Source organism: Sapajus apella, unplaced genomic scaffold (assembly GCF_009761245.1).
Source record: "Sapajus apella isolate SASKATOON/1434 unplaced genomic scaffold, GSC_monkey_1.0 scaffold5, whole genome shotgun sequence".
Lineage (NCBI taxonomy): Eukaryota > Metazoa > Chordata > Mammalia > Primates > Cebidae > Sapajus > Sapajus apella.
In genome coordinates, this window is record NW_022436945.1 from 33352539 (window position 1) to 33370910 (window position 18372).

The window sequence follows — 18372 nt, forward strand, 5'->3', positions numbered from 1 at the left end:
TTTTAAAAGTCATTATGCGTTTGAGTGGTTTGTTGCCCAGCAAAGGTAAACTGATATGGAGTCACTTTATTGAGAGCCTATATTATGGTCTATACAGTATTTGAATTTTATTCTATGGGAAGTGGGAAGCTTAAAAGAACTAATGCAATTGTGTCCACTTCTCACCAACCTGCCACAGCAGAGTTTATCTAAATTTTTTTTTTTTTTTTTTGTCTTGCTATCCCTGTCCTGGTATTTTAACTAAAGAGAACACACTTTTATTGGGGCTTGTTTTGTCTGCACCTATTGGTGTTTCTGGGTTACTATCTTCATTTGTTCAAGTCTGGGATGTATGATGCAAAAATAAATCTCAGGGAACTTACCTACCCCTAGCTAGCCTTTCCTCTTACAATATCCCTACCTAGCCTTTCCTCTTCTTTCAGCCTTTCTGAGTCCTACCTTTTTTGTATATAATGTAAAGGGATTTAATTACACTTAGTCGGAAGAGTAGGAAAAGGTAGTCTACTCCATTTTTCCAGAATCAAAAATGTCACACTTCACTTCTATGTTTTTTTCTCTCATTTTATTTAGTACTAAATATTTCCATTTAAACTAGCAATGGCAACACATCAGGTTACAAGTTCGATATCTACTGTGTACCAAACAAAATGTAAAGCATATGGGGGGAATAAATACTCAACTAAAGTGCCTGATTCCAGTCTTTTGATTTGTTGTGATTGTCAGGTTTTATCTACTGGATCTTTGGAAAGGGAGTTTTATACACGAGTTTTAGCCCAACTCACCATTAAATTTGGTGTCTCCTTTCCTTAAAGAAAGAGTCCCCATTCTAGCTGCCTCCCTTGATCCCTTTGTAACCCAAATAGAGGCCAGCCAGGTTTTAGCCTCTGGGGAAAATATGACGGTTTGGGAGAATCAGACCCACTGTAAGCTTCCTTCCAAATACAATAGCTGGTCATTTGCATTTCTTGAATTTGTTGCTGACCTTTAAGACAAATTCTTGGTGTATGATAAGCGCTCAAAAGACCATAGTTGAAGTGGGCTCCCTTCTATCCTATGGCTCAGAACTTTTATTCTAATTTAGCAAGAAGGACTATAAGAATAGACAATTATCATTGGCCTCCCTTATCTTACAGTATAGAGATATGAGCAGATAATATAGTTCCCAGTTACCAATTATTTCCACCGCAATTCGATTTGAACTATTTTATTGGGAAAAAACCAGAGCAGGGTGTGAGGTTTTTTTCAGATTTATTAGTTGATTCCTCACCATTTGCAGCTGGACTTTGTGTCACAAGGGGATCCCTTGTACAAGTTAAATTTCCTAGGCTGCTTAGCTAACTGGCTCCTACTTATATTGGGAAGAGGGAAGGTGCTGATGTAAAATTAGGATGTGGGGAAAGTGGGAAACTAGGGTAATGTTCTCCCTCTGTGCTTCATGAAGCATCTTTGAAAGTGATTGTGACTCCTTAGAGGCTATAGTCCTTACCAAACAGCTTGCCCACCAGTATTACAAACTTCCCATTTGATAGTGCTGGTTCCTAGACTCCAGTAAGACAAACACCTTCCTTTTTTCTCTCCAGCTCCAGTAGTGATGGTGATGCTTTCTTTCAATTACATCATTTAAATGTTTTCTATGGAATTAGGCCCCTTTATTATCCCAATCATACCTCTTTACTATCACTATTATCCCTAAGATACAGATAGTATGTAGCACAAGTGGTATTTGAGCTGTGGCAACCTGACTGCCAAGCTTTATCCTCTCACCAGTGTGTTGCAGCTACATCAAGCCATGCTGGGACTGTCAACCTTCCCAAAACAAAATGCAGAAATTGAGAGTAGCTGTTTGTCTAAAATCTGATTGACAATTCAAGGTAAATAATAGACATTAGTTTCCTTTAATAGTCCACTCTAGGTGATATTTTATATAATGGTACAGTAAGAAATCTAACAATACATCCAAAATGGAATGTGAATTTTTTTAAACTTTGAGTTGATAATGCTCATCTTCTTACATTGTGCTAAAAGAAATAATACCACAAATGCTGCTCAACTTCCCTTTTGACTAACCACAGAGGAGAATGAGTTCTTTAGTTTTAAAGATACTTTTACCCTCTCTCAGCCTTTCCTTTAGTGAAATTTCATGATGTTACACATTTCTTTCTGTGGAGATGGCAAGCCAAATTATGTGGCTTATGATAAGAAAGCTTCTTTCTACATGTAAAATCAGGAAGAAATCATTTTTCATAAAGCCTGGCCCTTTTGTTTGCTATTGCCATTTTTGTGCCTTGATCTGTAAGAGGTAACTTACTAGTTGTTTCTGGAGAAGCTTTCAATCTGGTTGAGAGCTAAAATAACATTTCAGTGTATTTTCAGATGAGGACTTTTTCTCTTGTGGGCAAAATGTTTATCAATCCATACCAATACTATCTGGATCTGATTCTATCTCCATTTTCAATTATGTTTAAACTTGTCAACACTAAGTCTGAACAAATCATTCTACGGCTTAGGGTTTTAAAGGAAAACTGAAAACAACATAGCAGTTGAATATTTTTCAAGAAGAGTCAATAGAAATCAAGAAATTATAATACATTTTTCTTTTTTTAATAAATACATAAAGCTCTTTACCATTTCCCTCTATTATTTTGATTAATGCAGTAATAAGATCTTTCAAAGCATCATTATTCCAATTTTCACAGCCTGATGTAAAAGACTCATTTCACAGTAATAATCATGGCTAGCATTAATAAATGAATGTTGATGCCATAAATAACAGCATAAGGCATATTTACACCATCTTAACATACATAAACACCATACATATACACAAAAAAGTCACAGATCCAGAACAAAGAAAATTCAATCTCCTAGACAACTTACATTTATAGGCTTTGCCTAAAACATTTTTTTTTTGCTGTTTTTTTGTAATTTTTTTCTTTCCAAGCAACAAACAAATCTCCCCTATTTCTTGTGATTTATTTGTAACATTGTGCTCATGCAAAAATAATACTTGTTTTATTGCATTAACATTTAGACAGTTTTAGATTTGGGTCCTATCACCATCGTCTAAAATTTTACTTTATGTTGCTTCATCCATATATCATTTTAGTTGGTATGATATGATGGTTTGTTTTTGTTGAGTTACAAAATGACAAACATGTCCAGTTGACCAGAGTTCAAAAATCAAGATTCTAAGCTTGACATGCACATTTTACTTTCATTCTTGCAAAATGGTTTGAATCAGATACTCCATTTTGATTTAACATTTATTGATTTATTTGTTTCCTTTTAAATCATGTTTCTATAAACAACAACAACAAAAGAATAAAATAAAATACTGTCCCACATCCACTAATCACAACAAGGAAGAGCAGCAAGGATCACACTGACCATTGTTAGGACATCAGTCAGGTGGTGACACTGTAGTAAACATTGAATGTCATCAAAATACTGCAGGAACATGATAATTACTATAGCCCATACTTCTGCAATAGTTCAGATTGCCATTGGCGTTTGCGCTCTGGAAAATAATCCGGAATGTGGATTTTTTTAAAATCCTGAATACACTTTTTCATTTCTTCTTCCACACTTAGCTTCTCACAGACTTTCTTTTTGGACAGATTTGTTTCCCGGGACTTGCTGATGAGTGTCTGAAAGAGTTCACTGTTTCTGCGTTTATCTGGTGGAGGCATCCATTGCACAGGTGCCTTTTTAGAGGGGCGATCCAATGTTAAGGTGTTAGGTTGGTGAGCTGTTGCCTGCTGGGCACTGGACGGGTTGTCCTGGGGAGTGCTTGCCTCTGAATGGCTGTCACAACTGGAAGTGGAGAGCTCATTACAGGAAGTCCCACTTTCACTTCCTTTGTCAGTGACTTTGTCATGTTTCCTATCTTCATGTTCTTGTTTAGGTGATACTATTTTCTGAGGTGGTCCTAAAATGGAGAAAAAAAAAATAAAAAGAGTAGTTGAATAAGAAGAATGAAGGTAAAATTAAACAAACTCTATATTTTCTATTTTAAACCAAGAACATGTATCTTAACAAAAATGATGCTTGTTGCACTAGTCTATGTTTGTGGGATTAAATACAAGACCTAGGGTCTTTAGCATACACTGAAAGATGCAGCATGCTGATTAATTATTCATAACAATAAAGTTTGAGAGATTTGTTTAATGAGAATTTCTGCCATAGAGGCCATCAATAACTTACTGAAAAGGTGATTTTTGTTATTTTAATTTCTAGTTCCTGGAATATATTAAAAAAGTAATGGTTTGTTAGCCTTCTATTTGTTTTGTTAGACACTTAGTTCATTTCTGTTCTAATCACTGTACTAGGTGTCCTTTCTATATATGTTCTGCCATTGTAAAAGCAAGAAAGTAATATTGTTGTATTTTACAAGGCTGCAGTATTCTCCACTGCACAGAACTACAATCATATCATTTATGCTTCCAAAGGGAAGGCTAGTTTAAATCTTATTTTAGTCTCTTAATCTTGTTTCCTATTTCCTTAAAGAAAATTATGAAACTGCCGTAAGATATATAGGGGCCTAATATTATGGTGTGAAAATATAGTTGAAAGACGGTATTCTCTTAAAATATAAGGCCTAACATTTGAGGTAAATTACCTAGGAAGACAAATTTCAGAAAGTGATTGTTTGCCAAGATAATTATTTCAAATACCCAAGGTGTTTCCAAGAAGAAGCATATTTTATTCTCTTTGACTCCACTGTGGGATTAGGATCTCCATTTAACATTTATTAAACACTACCACACACTCAGAACTATTATAAAACCTCGATCAAATGGAGCCTAACAATTCAGTGATCTAAGTTACTCAAATCTTATTTTTTTCCTTAGAGTCAAATTTTTGAACGAGTTGTATTAATCAGAATCAAGAGGAAGTCATCAGTGTTTTAAATCAATTGCCCAGGGGTTCTATTGTGCAGCCAGGCGTGAGAACAACTGGTCTTATTCAGAGGGTCTAACCTTGGCTGCATACTGGAATCACCTAGAAAGCTTCAGATTATTGATACCTTGGAATCAAGCCCAGACCTCCTGATTTAATGGAGTGCCACCTGACCATCAGGCCATTTAATAGATCAAGGCAATTTCAATGTGCAGCCAAGGTTATGAACCATTGATCAGTCTAATGTATATGAAATTAGTTAATAACCAATAACCTTCTGAGTAGTTGATATTACTCAGAAGTATTAAGAAACAAAACTCTGCTGGTTTCTAACACTGACTTTTCTATTTAAAAATTAGAAGAAACATGTCAATGCCAAATATTTGGTTAAAGATTTTTAAAAGCTTTACAACATTTTGGGATGGTGGAAATATTCTTTCTCTTGATTATGGTGTTGATTATGTTATTGTATACATTTGTAAAAACAGATAGAATTGTATACCTAAAATGGGTGAGCTTTTCTGCATGTAAATTATACCTTGACCAACCTGACTCCCTCTTCTGAAAAACAACAAAGAAACTTAAAGTATATATGTCTCTCTCTCTCTCTGTACACACGCACACACACACACACATACAGACACACAAGCAGACACACACACACACACACACACACACACACACACATATATGTATGTATTTCAGGGAAAGTCTTAAGCAATATTTCAAACTTCCTTTGTCTGAAATATGGTAAAACCAGAACAAGTTCTAATGCTTATAATTGCTTAATAAGGAAGTGCACTATTACATTTCAGAAGTATTTGCAACCAAATATTTAAAAAATTGTTGGGTTTTATTTGTTTTAAGCCTCTGCCAATTTACATTTACTGTCAGGGAAATGTAAATTTGAGATGGTGTGGAGAAAATGCACTGCTAACACTCTGTGCTGGACTTACCCAGATCAATTCTCTATTCTCCTCTGTCCAGAGTGGCTGATGGGTATGGACTTTGTTCTTAAGCTCCCTTGCCTTCTGGCTTTCAGTTGGATTCAGTCAACACCAAAGATTAGCAAGACAACAGCCTAACCCCACCCTATTCTGAGGAATGTGGTGATCTGGTATCCCTGGACCAAGAGACACAGCCCAATCAGGAAGCTCTCTCTGTCTCCTTTCCTTTTCTTCTCCTTCCCTCTTTCTCCACCCCCTCTTCAAATTTCAATAAATTGAGGCTCACAGTTTTAGACCTACAGGTGTTAATATGGTTTGGCTGTGTCCCCACCCAAATCTCATCTTGAATTGTAACTCCCAAAATTCCCAAGTGTCATGGGAGGGACCCAGTGGGAGGTAATTGAATCATGGGATCTGGTCTTTTTAATGCTGTTCTCACAATAGGGAATACATCTGGGACCTCATGGTTTTAAAAAGAGGAGTTCTCCTGCACAAGCTCTCTCTCTCTTTGCCTGCTGCCATCCATGTAAGACATGGCTTGCTCCTTCTTGCCTTCCACCATAATTGTGAGGCCTCCCAAGCCATGTGGAACTTTAAGGCCTCCCTAGCCATGTGGAAATTTAAGCCCATTAAAGTTCTTTTTCTTCCCAGTCTCAGGTATGTCTTTATCAGCAGAGTGAAAATAGACTAATATAGGTATTAACCATGTAGGTACCATAACTAATCTTAGGGTACTGCCTACACTGGTGTAAACTGTCCCACATTAAGTGCTCTTAAATATCCCAGCCAAGTGTGCTTTCTCTCTTCCTGGGTTTCTGACAGACCCACTCTATCAGACCCACTCTGGCCACCAACTGTCTTCTGCATTGAGTAGAGGGATGTTACTTGAAGAATCAGTTTTTAGTGGCTCCAGATTTATGTGGCAATAAAATTTGAAAATAAATAGGTTTGGAGTCCTATTGACTTGAATTTAAATTCTGGCTCTCCAGAAAACACTAGCCTTGTGGATTTGAACAAGATACTTAACTCCTCTAAGCATTAATTTGTTAAACTATAATACCAGTAAAACTACTTTCCCCATAGGAGCATTTTAAGATTAAGTAAGATATCATGTAAAAGGATCTAGCATAATTATTCTCAACAATGAGAGCATATCAAGGTGTATCAGTGGAATTTTTGAATGTATATATGTCATGTACATCCCTAGAGGTTTCTAGTTCAGTGTGAAGGGCTGTTATGTATGTATTTATACGAAGCTGGGAATGGTGGAGGAGATGCAGTAGCTCTTTAATCACCGTTATGGCTGAATGTGCTCTCAAGCAAGCATGAAATTCAACACCTAATACAACATAGGATATAAATAAATGTAGGGTTTTTTTTAACCTTTCTGTCAATATTTTGGTATACTTTAACCAAAAGCACCTATCAAAGGATTTTCATTCCCAATAATGATTAAAGGATTATACTGCAAATATCTGAGCAAACCAACTTACATTAAGGATAAATAGGTGATGAAAAAAAAAAAAAACTTTCCATTTATCGGCAGGGCAATAGAGCATTAGATAGAGATATCCAAGCAGAAAAGCAATCATATCAAAGTGAAAGTGCAGAAAGAGGGTACTAGACACTACCAAAGTAAATGCCTTATTTTATTTGTTTTTATTCACTGGGAGGAATTAACAAATGCTTAATGACAACAGAATGTAACATTTGTGCGATGAAAATGAATTGGTCTTGCAGTGCAAGATAAATTAGGGAAGCCCTCTTTGAAGAAGGGATCAATGAGTTCAGCTGAGAATTTTGTATCCACTGTGTGCCAGACACAGTGCTAGGTTCTGGAGGAGACACAAGTATGGATAAGATAAGCTCTCTGCCTGATGAAGTTCACTGGCTTTCTCTAACTCCAAGTGGGTGAGGACAAAAAGATGCAGAGAAGAAGAATTTACACGTGGCCAAGGATCCCTACAATTTTCTGGGAAGATGAACTAAGATGCATTCCACACCAAATCAGTCTAACTGAATTTCCTACACTAGCTTTTTTTTGTTTTTTCACATTTTACTTTTCAACTATTTTTCAATTTTCTTTGCCACCTTTAAAAAAGTCATCTATATCCCTTTCTTTTCTTCCCTCTTGTCTTTCCAATGACAAATAATATGGGTCAGAGCACGGTCAGAAATATAGCCTATTATAGAATGGTATTTTATAATTATAAGTGCTAAAATGCTTAAGATATTTTAGAATCTCTTTTTGTAGACTTCAATAACTATGAAGAAAAGGGGGTCCTGAAATTACTGTGATTCTGAGAGCTTTGAAAATAAAAAGAACTTTAAAAATAGTTATACACATTATTAAAAATTAACAAATATATAGTAATACATAGTAACATATATAATGTATTCATGTTATATATGTCTTTTATATTTTTTATATATTATATATATATATATTCATGTTTTGCTAATCCTATTTAATAAGACATCTTTAGGCAAGGTGGACCCCCAATCAGACCAAATAGATTCAGAGGTTTATATAATGACTTAAAAGAGAATGCTTAGCTTTATTTTGTGTACATCTTTGAAGGTATAGAGTAATATGAGAGTTCTCTGTATAAATCACTAGTGATCACTGCTAGTCTTCTTTTCGTTTATGCTAGCAGTTTTTATTGCTATTCATTTAAGCATACTTTAAATAATTATTGATAACTTAGTGGATTTAAATTGACTCTAAAATACAATAACTTAAACTGATTTAGCTGCTTTTTATGACATGAAATAGAGAAAAATTAATTAAGTAAATAATAATTTACTCTAGTTGCCCTGTTTCTCATGGATGCCTGCTAATTGCAGGTTTCCAGGATAATTTAAAACTTTAGTTTTATATTATTTTATTCAGTGGTCCAAAGCCACTTGACATGCTTTAAGCACCACATGAATGATAAACATCGCCAACTAGTGAATATATAGGAACAGTATGACTATTAGAAATGCCTCTGTGTCTCTTCAACTAGTAATAGAATCAGATATATACCTGAAAGATCTTCCCGAAAGCATTTTGCCCTGTGAGTTAGGGCACCCAAAAAACATGATTTAAAAGGAAAATGTAAATGTGTTTTGATGGCCTCATCAGCTAGGATTTCTTCCATCATATAAATAACTCATTACCATTTATTTATTTATTATTTATTTATATATATTTTTTGAGATGGAGTCTTGCACTGTTGCCCAGGCTGTAGTGCAGTGGTATGAACTGGGCTCACTGCAATCTCTGTCTCTTAGGTTCAAGCAATCCTCCTGCCTCAGACTCTCAAGTAGCTGGGACTACAGGAATGTGCCACCACACCCAGCTAATTTTTTGTATTTTTGGTAGAGACGGGGTTTCACCATGTTGTCCAGGATGGTTTTGATCTCCTGACCTTGGAAATCATCACCATTTATTAAAGTGTAAGCAAAAGATTAGTGAATAAGCAAGTCTCATATTAGCTTAAAATTTATCTGTTAAAAAAAAGAGTTAATTATTTAAAAGAGTTAGATAAATAGATACACCTAGCCTTTCAAATACTGGAACAATTAATCAACTTCTCATTTGGTTATTTGCTATTAAATAAGCTAGGATATCTATCCAGGAATGCTCCATCCATTGAGCATTTGTCTATGGCAAATATAGTGTTAACTAGGAGAGCTGAAAACCAGCTACCTAGGTCATGCCTCTCCAATATTATTTTTGAAGAACACTCAGTATTCATACATGCACACACACAGTTAGACACATTTATTATGCTGACATTTTTTCATCACTGGGGGAATAATCATGGAAGATCTGGGTTGGAGCCTGGCTCAGCTACTCCAACCAAGCAGTACTTTTTGTTGGTCATGTAACCTCTGTAATATTTGGTTCTTCTTGGTTTACATTTTGGGGTTGCTCCCTAAGTTCTTCTATGTTCTAAATGATGTAATGATAGGAAGAGATTTTCCAAGATGTAAAATTCTGGTCAAATATTAAGCATTAAAAGGTTAACGTGAATAGAAACTGCCTCAGAACAAGGAAACAAATTCAATTACTACTACAGTATTTTTAAAAAAATTATGGGTCGAGGATAACTTTCTGCAAGCTTACTAAGTGTAGTTCTAGAAGACATTATTAATTTATGTTTGTTTAATTACATCTATTTTTACTGGTGAATTGCCAGCAAAGAGGATGGTACTTAAGGTCACATCGTGCAGACGGCCTGGGTGCACATCTCAGTTTAAAAACTTACTAGATTTGTTATTCTGGGCAAGTTGCCTACTTTCCTTGGGCCTCAGTCTCCTCATGTTTAAACTTCAAATAGTTTTAGCTAGGATTAAGTAAACTAACATATATTAAGTATTTTAAATCAGTCTGGCATGTATAAATGCCAAAAAATGCTAATTGTTATTATTCAGTGTAAATATCCATGTGCTAATTGGCCATGACACAGTCAATTTGTTCACTTGAATACTGAGAGTACTGATTGAACAACTGTAATGTTTCCACACTGATCCAGGGTCTGTACCTAACACCTATGCACATATGAATTGCAGACAGGTCTTATAGTTTCTTTAGTTCTCAAATTTTTATCAATTAAAAATGAAATTAAAATGGAAATATCTAGTCAGATGGCTTTGGTAAGAATCAAATGAGATAATATATGTGAACGCAATTTGTAAGCTGTAAAGTCCTATACAAAGCAAATCTATCATTTACATATGTAGGCTATGAAATATTAAATTTTTATGTTCAAAGGGAATATATTTAAGAAAATAAAATGCAAAGGCCCTGTGATAAGTTATCAAAAATGTGTGAATTAATGCCAGTAATAAAAAACATTATATTAAGTAAAATGGAACAAATGGAAAATATCACAATGGGCCCAAACTTGTAAAGCAAAACAGAGCTTTTGATCAATTCCCTTGGGTTTTATTATATTAAAATAGAAAAGAGGAAAAGATAGATTTTCCCAGTCATTTGAATAGATAATAAGGTACAGAAACTAAATGTCAATATTTTTGTCTTTAAAGAGGATACATGATTTCTGGGTAGTTCTGGGTGTGGACATGTTTATAATAGTATTTCTATAGTTTTTCCTTGAATATACAAGCATTTCCAAATGAAGTATATGTATACAGATGCATACTTGAGAAAACCTTTTTATTTTTATCTCTTTACCTGCCCAGTGATGATAAAAAAAAAAGGATAGGTATGTAAAATGTGTCCAACAGTCACAATTCCTAGAAGGGAAATTATCCTTTAATAGTAGTAAACTCAATGATGTGTGAATGGTTATGTGGTACTTAAACAGAATGAACCAATCTATCTTAAATGTTAGCACCACATGCTTCTAAGTATGAAGCAGTTAAGTCAAAAGGGAAAAACTCCATTTTGATTGGAGAAACATCTGCTGAGCGCCTACTATGTATAAGGCATAGTGTTAGTTACAAGGGTGGGGACACACACACGTGCACACACACCTGCACAACCACAGTCCCTGATATCAAGTAGTTCAGGATTGGGATGACAAGTGCAGATGAAGCTAAAGTGTGAATAGGGCATGGACAAGGGACCAAGGAGTAAAATAAAGAGAGGCTGATTTGTGATTGGAGTGAGCTAAGGAATGGGGTTATTTTAAATTAATCAGTAAAACTGCCATGCTAAATCGAAACTTATAGGTCATATAGGAGATTTGTTCATCTTAGAGTAGAAGATAAATGATTTAAAATTAATTTATATGTGAGAAAAATTGAACTCATTAATTTTTTTTCTTTTTTAAAAATTATAATATTTTAAGTTCTGGGGTACATTTGCAGAATGTGCAGGTTTGTTACATAGGTATACACATGCTATGGTAGTATGCTGCACCCATCACCCCGACACCTACGTTAGGTATTTCTCCTAATGCTATCCCTCCCCTATTCCCCCACCCTCTACTATCCCTTCCCTAACCCCTTCCCCCAACAGGCCCTGGTGTGTGGATGTGTGATGTCCCCCTCCCTGTGCCCATGTCTTCCCATTGTTCAACATCAACTTGTGAGTGAGAACATGCGGTGTTTGGTATAATGTTCTTGTGTCGGTTTGCTGAGAATGATGGTTTCCAGCTTTACTAATTTAGTTATGTTTTCTATAATCTCCATTAGCATTACTTAGCCAATTTTATGGTTGAAATAGAATAACAAAAGAAAAGAAAGAAGTGTGACTTGAAAAGAGAAACATGGTCATATTCCTTTTTCCATCCTGACATGGTCATCACCAACCCACTCTTCTGATACTCCCTGAATTTGTTCATTTTTATCAAATGTACCTACTCATAGTGTGCCTCTTAGTCTTTAACTGTAAACTCCTCAAAGGCAGAAACTTTGCATTTTTTTATTCTCTCATGGTGTCTTGATCAGAATAGTTGCTTAACAAAATTAGTAAAATTATCTTCATGCCTCTGAGTTTCTATAGTATTTACTACTAACTATACACCTACTTGGGAGTTAGCATTTAGCATCTTTTAGGTTAGTAAATATTCATTTAAATGTTCATAGAGTAGTAAGAATGATCCCACCCCCCACACATAAAAATTGGTCCTAAGGTCACACTTCTGGTGTCCCATATTCCTCAAAGAGTGATTATATGGAATCTTATGTTTCCTTCTATTACTCAGACAGTTCAGGAGCCTGATTTGTATTATCACTGAATAAACAAAACTATAATAGTAAAGTGCATAAGCAAATGTAATACAGCATAAAAAAAGAAATGTCAGAGAAAATATATTTATTTAGTGAGACATAAATTAGAAGAGGTGTCCAAAAAGAATCTTATTGCCTTCTTCTCATTCTACAAATCAGTATCTTCCTATGACTCAGTTATTTCTGCAAACCATACCCAAGGTCACCTTCGGCTATCCAGTAGATTCATCTCTTATTTTCAATCACTTGCCGTGTCTTATCAATGCTACCATTACAGCAGCCCTTGAATCTATCTATTAATCTCTGTTCCAATTTCTACCACCTATGACAGGTTTCTCATTATTTCTCACTGCATTTCCTAACCAATTCTCTGACTTCACTTTAGTCCTACTTCAAACTATTCTCAATGCCATTACTAAATAAATATTCCTAATAAACCTAATTCCATTAAGTATATCCTTTTGCAAAAACCTTCTAAATAGTTTCTCTACACATAAGATAAAATTTGATTATAACATCTTGGTTTGGAAATTATCTTCAGTGTAACTATCTTCATGTCATGCCCCCATGACAAATAACCCCAGCCCATCTGTTAGTGCTCCCCATTTGCTGACTCTAATACACTTGCTTCTAGTGAATGCCTTGCTCTACCAATGCTTGCTTCTTTTTCTCTGGTCTGTATTCTTTCCTTACCCATGCTCCTTTTAGCTATCCTTCAAAGCCTGTTCCTCATGTTGCTTTTAGCGTAAAACTTCTCATGATCATATTTGGATGTAATTCCTTGTGTTACCTGCTCTTTTAATAATCCATAGTTCTTTGTTTGAATCCATCTCAAGGTACTGAACCTATTTTGCCTTAAATAATAGTTATTTCTACACTCAGTTTAACTTTCATCCCTGTGTTCTGCCCCACAAAACACACACAAACACACACACAAAACACACACACAAAACACATACACACTAATATAATTGACATGAAAGGAAGGCAGGAAGTGCTGGATGGAGAAGGGCAGGGTCCCTAGAGAGGTCTCCAGCCTCGGGCCTGTGCCCGCAGACCTAGGTAAAGGCAGGCACTCCTGTTTTCGTGCCTAAATAATGCATTTTTCAAGACGACTCCAGCCTGTCATGTCCCCGTCCTGTGCCTATAAAAACCCCACAGACACAAGCAGCTGCACATCAAGAACACACCGGCAAAAGAGCACATACGTGGCAGGACATTGAGAGGAGCAGAGGAGCAGAAGAGCACACCGACAGGCACTGGAAGATGTCAGCGGGACATCAACTGGTGGAAAGATGTGGATGCTGAGGGGAATTTGGCCACAGCAGCAGAGGGGAGTTGGGCCACCTTACTCCAGGCCAAAACCACCTCCCACTCTGTATCTCTGCTGGCTCCCCATCCATATGCAGAGAGCTACTTCCAACACTCAACAAAAAGTTGCACTCATTCTCCAAGCCCATATGTAATCCAATTTTTCTGGTATACCAAGGCAAGAACCCTGGGATAGAGAAAGCCCTCTGTCCTTGCGATAAGGCAGTGTCTAATTGAGCTGATGAACATAAGCTGCCTACAGATGGCAAAACTAAAAAAGGGCACTGTAACATGCCCTCTGGGGCTTAAGGAGCTGTAGACATGCACCCTTAGATGCTGTTGTGGGGTTTGAGCCCACGCTCCCCACAATCTGCCCAACTGCATGTTCCCCCTAGGAGTTCTGAGCAGTAGGGCACTGAAGAAGTGAGTCACCTTCCCATCACATACTCTGCAAGGGGGATGAGGGAATTTTTCCCGTTTCATATAAGATAGGTTTTTCTTTTTGTCTTGATAATTCCGGAAGCACCAACCCATGGCTAGGCTCATAAGAATTCAGTAACTTTTTACCTAACTGAATTAAATAAAATTAATATTTTCTACAAAATACTGTCTAAGTGCATAGGAGATTTCTTTATTTCTAAAGAATTTCCTTTTTGATTTGTTTTGTTTTAATCAAAATATATAAACCCAAGTGTAACTCAGCTTAAGAAATGTAACAAAAACGAAGAAATGAGGGAGTTGATGAAGATAAGCCATTAGCAGTGAGTCATAACAAGAGCCTCAGTCTCTTTAGTTAATGAAAATATCATTCTTTTGGCAGAGTATCCCTTTTAGTTTATTAAAGAGAAATAAAAGTTACTTGAGAACCACACATAATGTGGAAAAATAATTTTCTTTTTTTCTGCAGAAGAATGCTACATCACTTACATGATTGTACCTGATCATAGTAGAAAACATATTAGGTGTTCACTTGTCCTCTCAGAAGCCTTATCACATGCAAAATTGTTACACACACCTTGCAAGAGCTGTTCATTTAAAACTAATCTCTTCATTTCCCACATGGAAGCTAGGATTCTATCCACATTCATCCTTCTTGCGCTTACATTCAAAACAAAAACTCCACACAGTGATGCCTAGGCTCCTTTTGGAATCTGGAATGAAGACTACTGAACTACTCCCTGCTCATTCCCAGGTTCCCACATCTGAATCTACTACCATTCCTTATCACTGACATTAGCAAAGTTATTTTTCACATGCCCAGGTAGCCGCCTTCTAATGACCTCCTTTTTTACAAGCACATGTTATATAAGAAGGATGATTTATTTGGTTTCCAAATTTGCAAACACATGCCTATGCTTGCTTGCTTCATATCTATAAAATGTGGATCATAACACCTACAAGGTGCTTGGCAAGGATTAATGAGATGTTGTGTCTACAAACACGTCTGGTGGCTCAGGGAGGAAAAAAGATGGCACTCTGTTAATACAGGTTGGGGGTACACTTATGATGGGCTGTGTGTAACAAATTCATATGATCATAAAACCATGCTGGTTGTAAATTATCATTACCTGTTACACAATACTAAAAAACTGCCTTAGACCTGAGGAAAAATCTCTCAGTGACAATAGGGGAAGCAGGGATTGTGGAAGAGGTAAATGCACACACACACACACACACACACACACACACACACACACAAACACACACATACAGTCTAACATTTTGGTTGCAGGAGAAGGGACAATTTCCAGCAGAAGCCATAGTTAAGTGGATATTTATTTGTTGGATCTCTTCAGATCTTAAGTGCCTGCCTGCCAATAAATGGTTTCAAGTATTTCCAACAATGCTCAACCGTATGCAACTTCTTGTAGTTGCCATACTATTGAATATGAGTACTTCTTCTTTTCACCTGAAATTTATAAAAATGTGCCTGTGATGACAGCAGCTCAGTGCAGAATCATCATGATGAATGAAAGATGAAGGCGTATATGTGGATAGCAGTGTTTAATTTCATTTCACAGTACAATAAAAAAAGTGCCCAGCCTTTGAATCGAGAATAACTGTGCTTCATGTCACGTTCTGACATCTATTAGCTAGGTGCCAAATGTGTCTTTAAGGTTCATTTTCCTATTCTGCTTAAAAAGGAATGGAAATATGGCACCTCCCTCCTAGGGTTACTTTAAGTCAAGATAAATATGAGGAAGGCCTTTGTAGTAGACTAAAAAGTGGTTCCATAAAAGATACCAGGCACTAATCCCTGGAACCCTGTAAATGTGACTTTCCATGACAAAAGTCTCTGTAGGTATAATTAAGGATTTTAAGATGGTGAAATCATTCTGGATTATCCAACAGGACCCTAAATTTAATCAATGGTATCCTTACAAGAAGGAGGCAGTGAGAGAGCTGATACTTGCAGAGGAGAAGGAGGCAATGTGACCATGGAATCAGAGGTCAGAGTGATTCAGCTACAAATCAAGTAATGTCAGCTACCATCAGAAGCAATCAACAGATTTTTCCCTAAAATTCCTCAAGATAGTGTAGCACCGCTGACACCTTGATTTCAGCCCAGTGAAACTTACTTCAAACTTCAAGCTTCTGGAGCTGTGAGAGAATAGATTTCTGGTTTTGTAAGTCACTAAGCTTATGGTAATTTGTAGTAGTAGCCAATAGGAACTAATGCAAATGATTTAGTGCAATGCCTGGCCCTTGGTTGATGTTGAGTTATATCATCTTATATAAGTGAACATAATATTATCCTTAATAACTGGAAGATATAGGATCTGAATTGTAGAATCTTAATTGATCTATTAAAATATTTTGCAGGCTCTATCAAATGGTCATCCTGCTTCTTTGAGCTCCTATTGTAGTAGTAAGCCCAGAGTATTGTACTGCAAATCATTCAATTTTGCAGGTATCCCTAATGTTAAAAAATTCCTATATTCAGCCATAATTTGTCTCCTCAAATAGTGTCACTCACTAATTCTATTTCTACCTTCTGGAGCAACATAGAATAAATCTATTCCCTGCTTTCAACTAAGAGCCTTTAATATTTTAGAAAACAATTATCATATCTAGTCAAAGTTCTGTCCAATTATATAGATCAACCATTATTTGAATAATTAGGTTAATAAGATAGCCACTTCACCTTATCTCTGTTCCCATAAGACACTATTTTCTCTCTTTCTACAAACATTCAAACATAGCCACCTATCTAACCCATTCCAACACACACACACACACACACACACACACACACACACACACACACACAAAATCACAGAACTGTCTCTCACTATAACCAGTTCTACACACATTTCCAGAACCTGATCATTCCTTGTCATTCTAGTCTCATGTTTTTACTGCCTTTGAACATCTTCTAAACTTCAAAAAAATCATGTCAAAAAATAGTCTCACTATTCTTTTTCTCTTACACCAGTTCCTTTTCTTATGCTTTCTATTTTCCTATTTTTATGGAAGCACCACAGTCTTCTTAATTACCCAGCTTTTAAATCTCGAAGCCATTTCGCTATTCTAATTTCTACTCCTCTACTGATTCCTTCCCCCAGCAAACAGTTATCTAGTCCTCTTGATACTTTGATAATATCTCAATCATTTTCCTCACCTTCAGTATTCACTCTCAGTTTTGATCCTCATTAACTCTTACTGAATCAACTGTAATACTGTCTAGAGATACTTTCATCTCTAATCTTTGTCTCCTTTTATCCATATTAAACAAAGATCTCAGCTACATTGCACTAAAATATAGCTCTTATTTTAGCACCTGTTCTCAGAAAACCTCAATGGATTTCAGAAACAAAGCCAAATCTTTTAGCTCCACAGACAAGACTTTCATGGCCTAGTTCCAGCTTAAAGTCCACATTTCATTTTCTATTATCTCACCCTCCATTCAAGTCAAATTGGAGGGATTAATATTAGCTTAAATATCACATGCATTCCTATATTTAATTCTTCGCCTACGTGAATGATAGGTTCAGATCTGTTTATAATGATACTTGTTTAGACGGAGTAAATTTCTTATTGGCTGCATGGGTATGTACGTCTGAGAATATAGTTGGTGCTCTATCTATCTTATATGACAGACCCCAATCACCAGGCTACAGTAGTGTATTTATTACCTAGACAGGGTTAATCGTAATGCTCTACCAAATCAGCCCCCTAATCTAAAGTAAGGATGAAGGTTGGGAGATAAATAATCTGGGTGATGCAATAAAATGAAATCTCTGGAATACTTCAAACTGTTCATGAGTGGAAAGAATGAGAATGCCTTTACATCTTTGAACAAGAAGCTCTCAGATATGACTGTGGGGGACTAAGTCTCCCAACCCCAACTACAGTAGGAGAGAATGAGAACTGAAAGGGAAACCTAACAGTATTCGGACGTCTGGTTCAGTGATTCCTATGACTAACTCCACTGTTAGAAAAGTATTTTAGACCAAATAAAATAAAAAATTACATAAAATAAATTTATCTTATAAATCTATTTAGGTATTTTATTAGATGCAAATAA

At 36.1% G+C, this 18372-nt stretch overlaps 1 protein-coding gene across 1 annotated transcript in view; it reads right to left on the reverse strand.

Moving 5' to 3' along the window:
* Positions 1-439: 439 nt before the first annotated feature.
* KCTD8 (potassium channel tetramerization domain containing 8) overlaps positions 440-18372 on the reverse strand; it is a 256724-nt gene continuing 238791 nt past the window's right edge. The window contains exon 2 of the mRNA XM_032274064.1: positions 440-3928. Coding sequence (XP_032129955.1) covers positions 3468-3928 — 461 coding nt within the window. The 3' untranslated portion in view covers positions 440-3467. The remainder of the gene's footprint in view (positions 3929-18372) is intronic.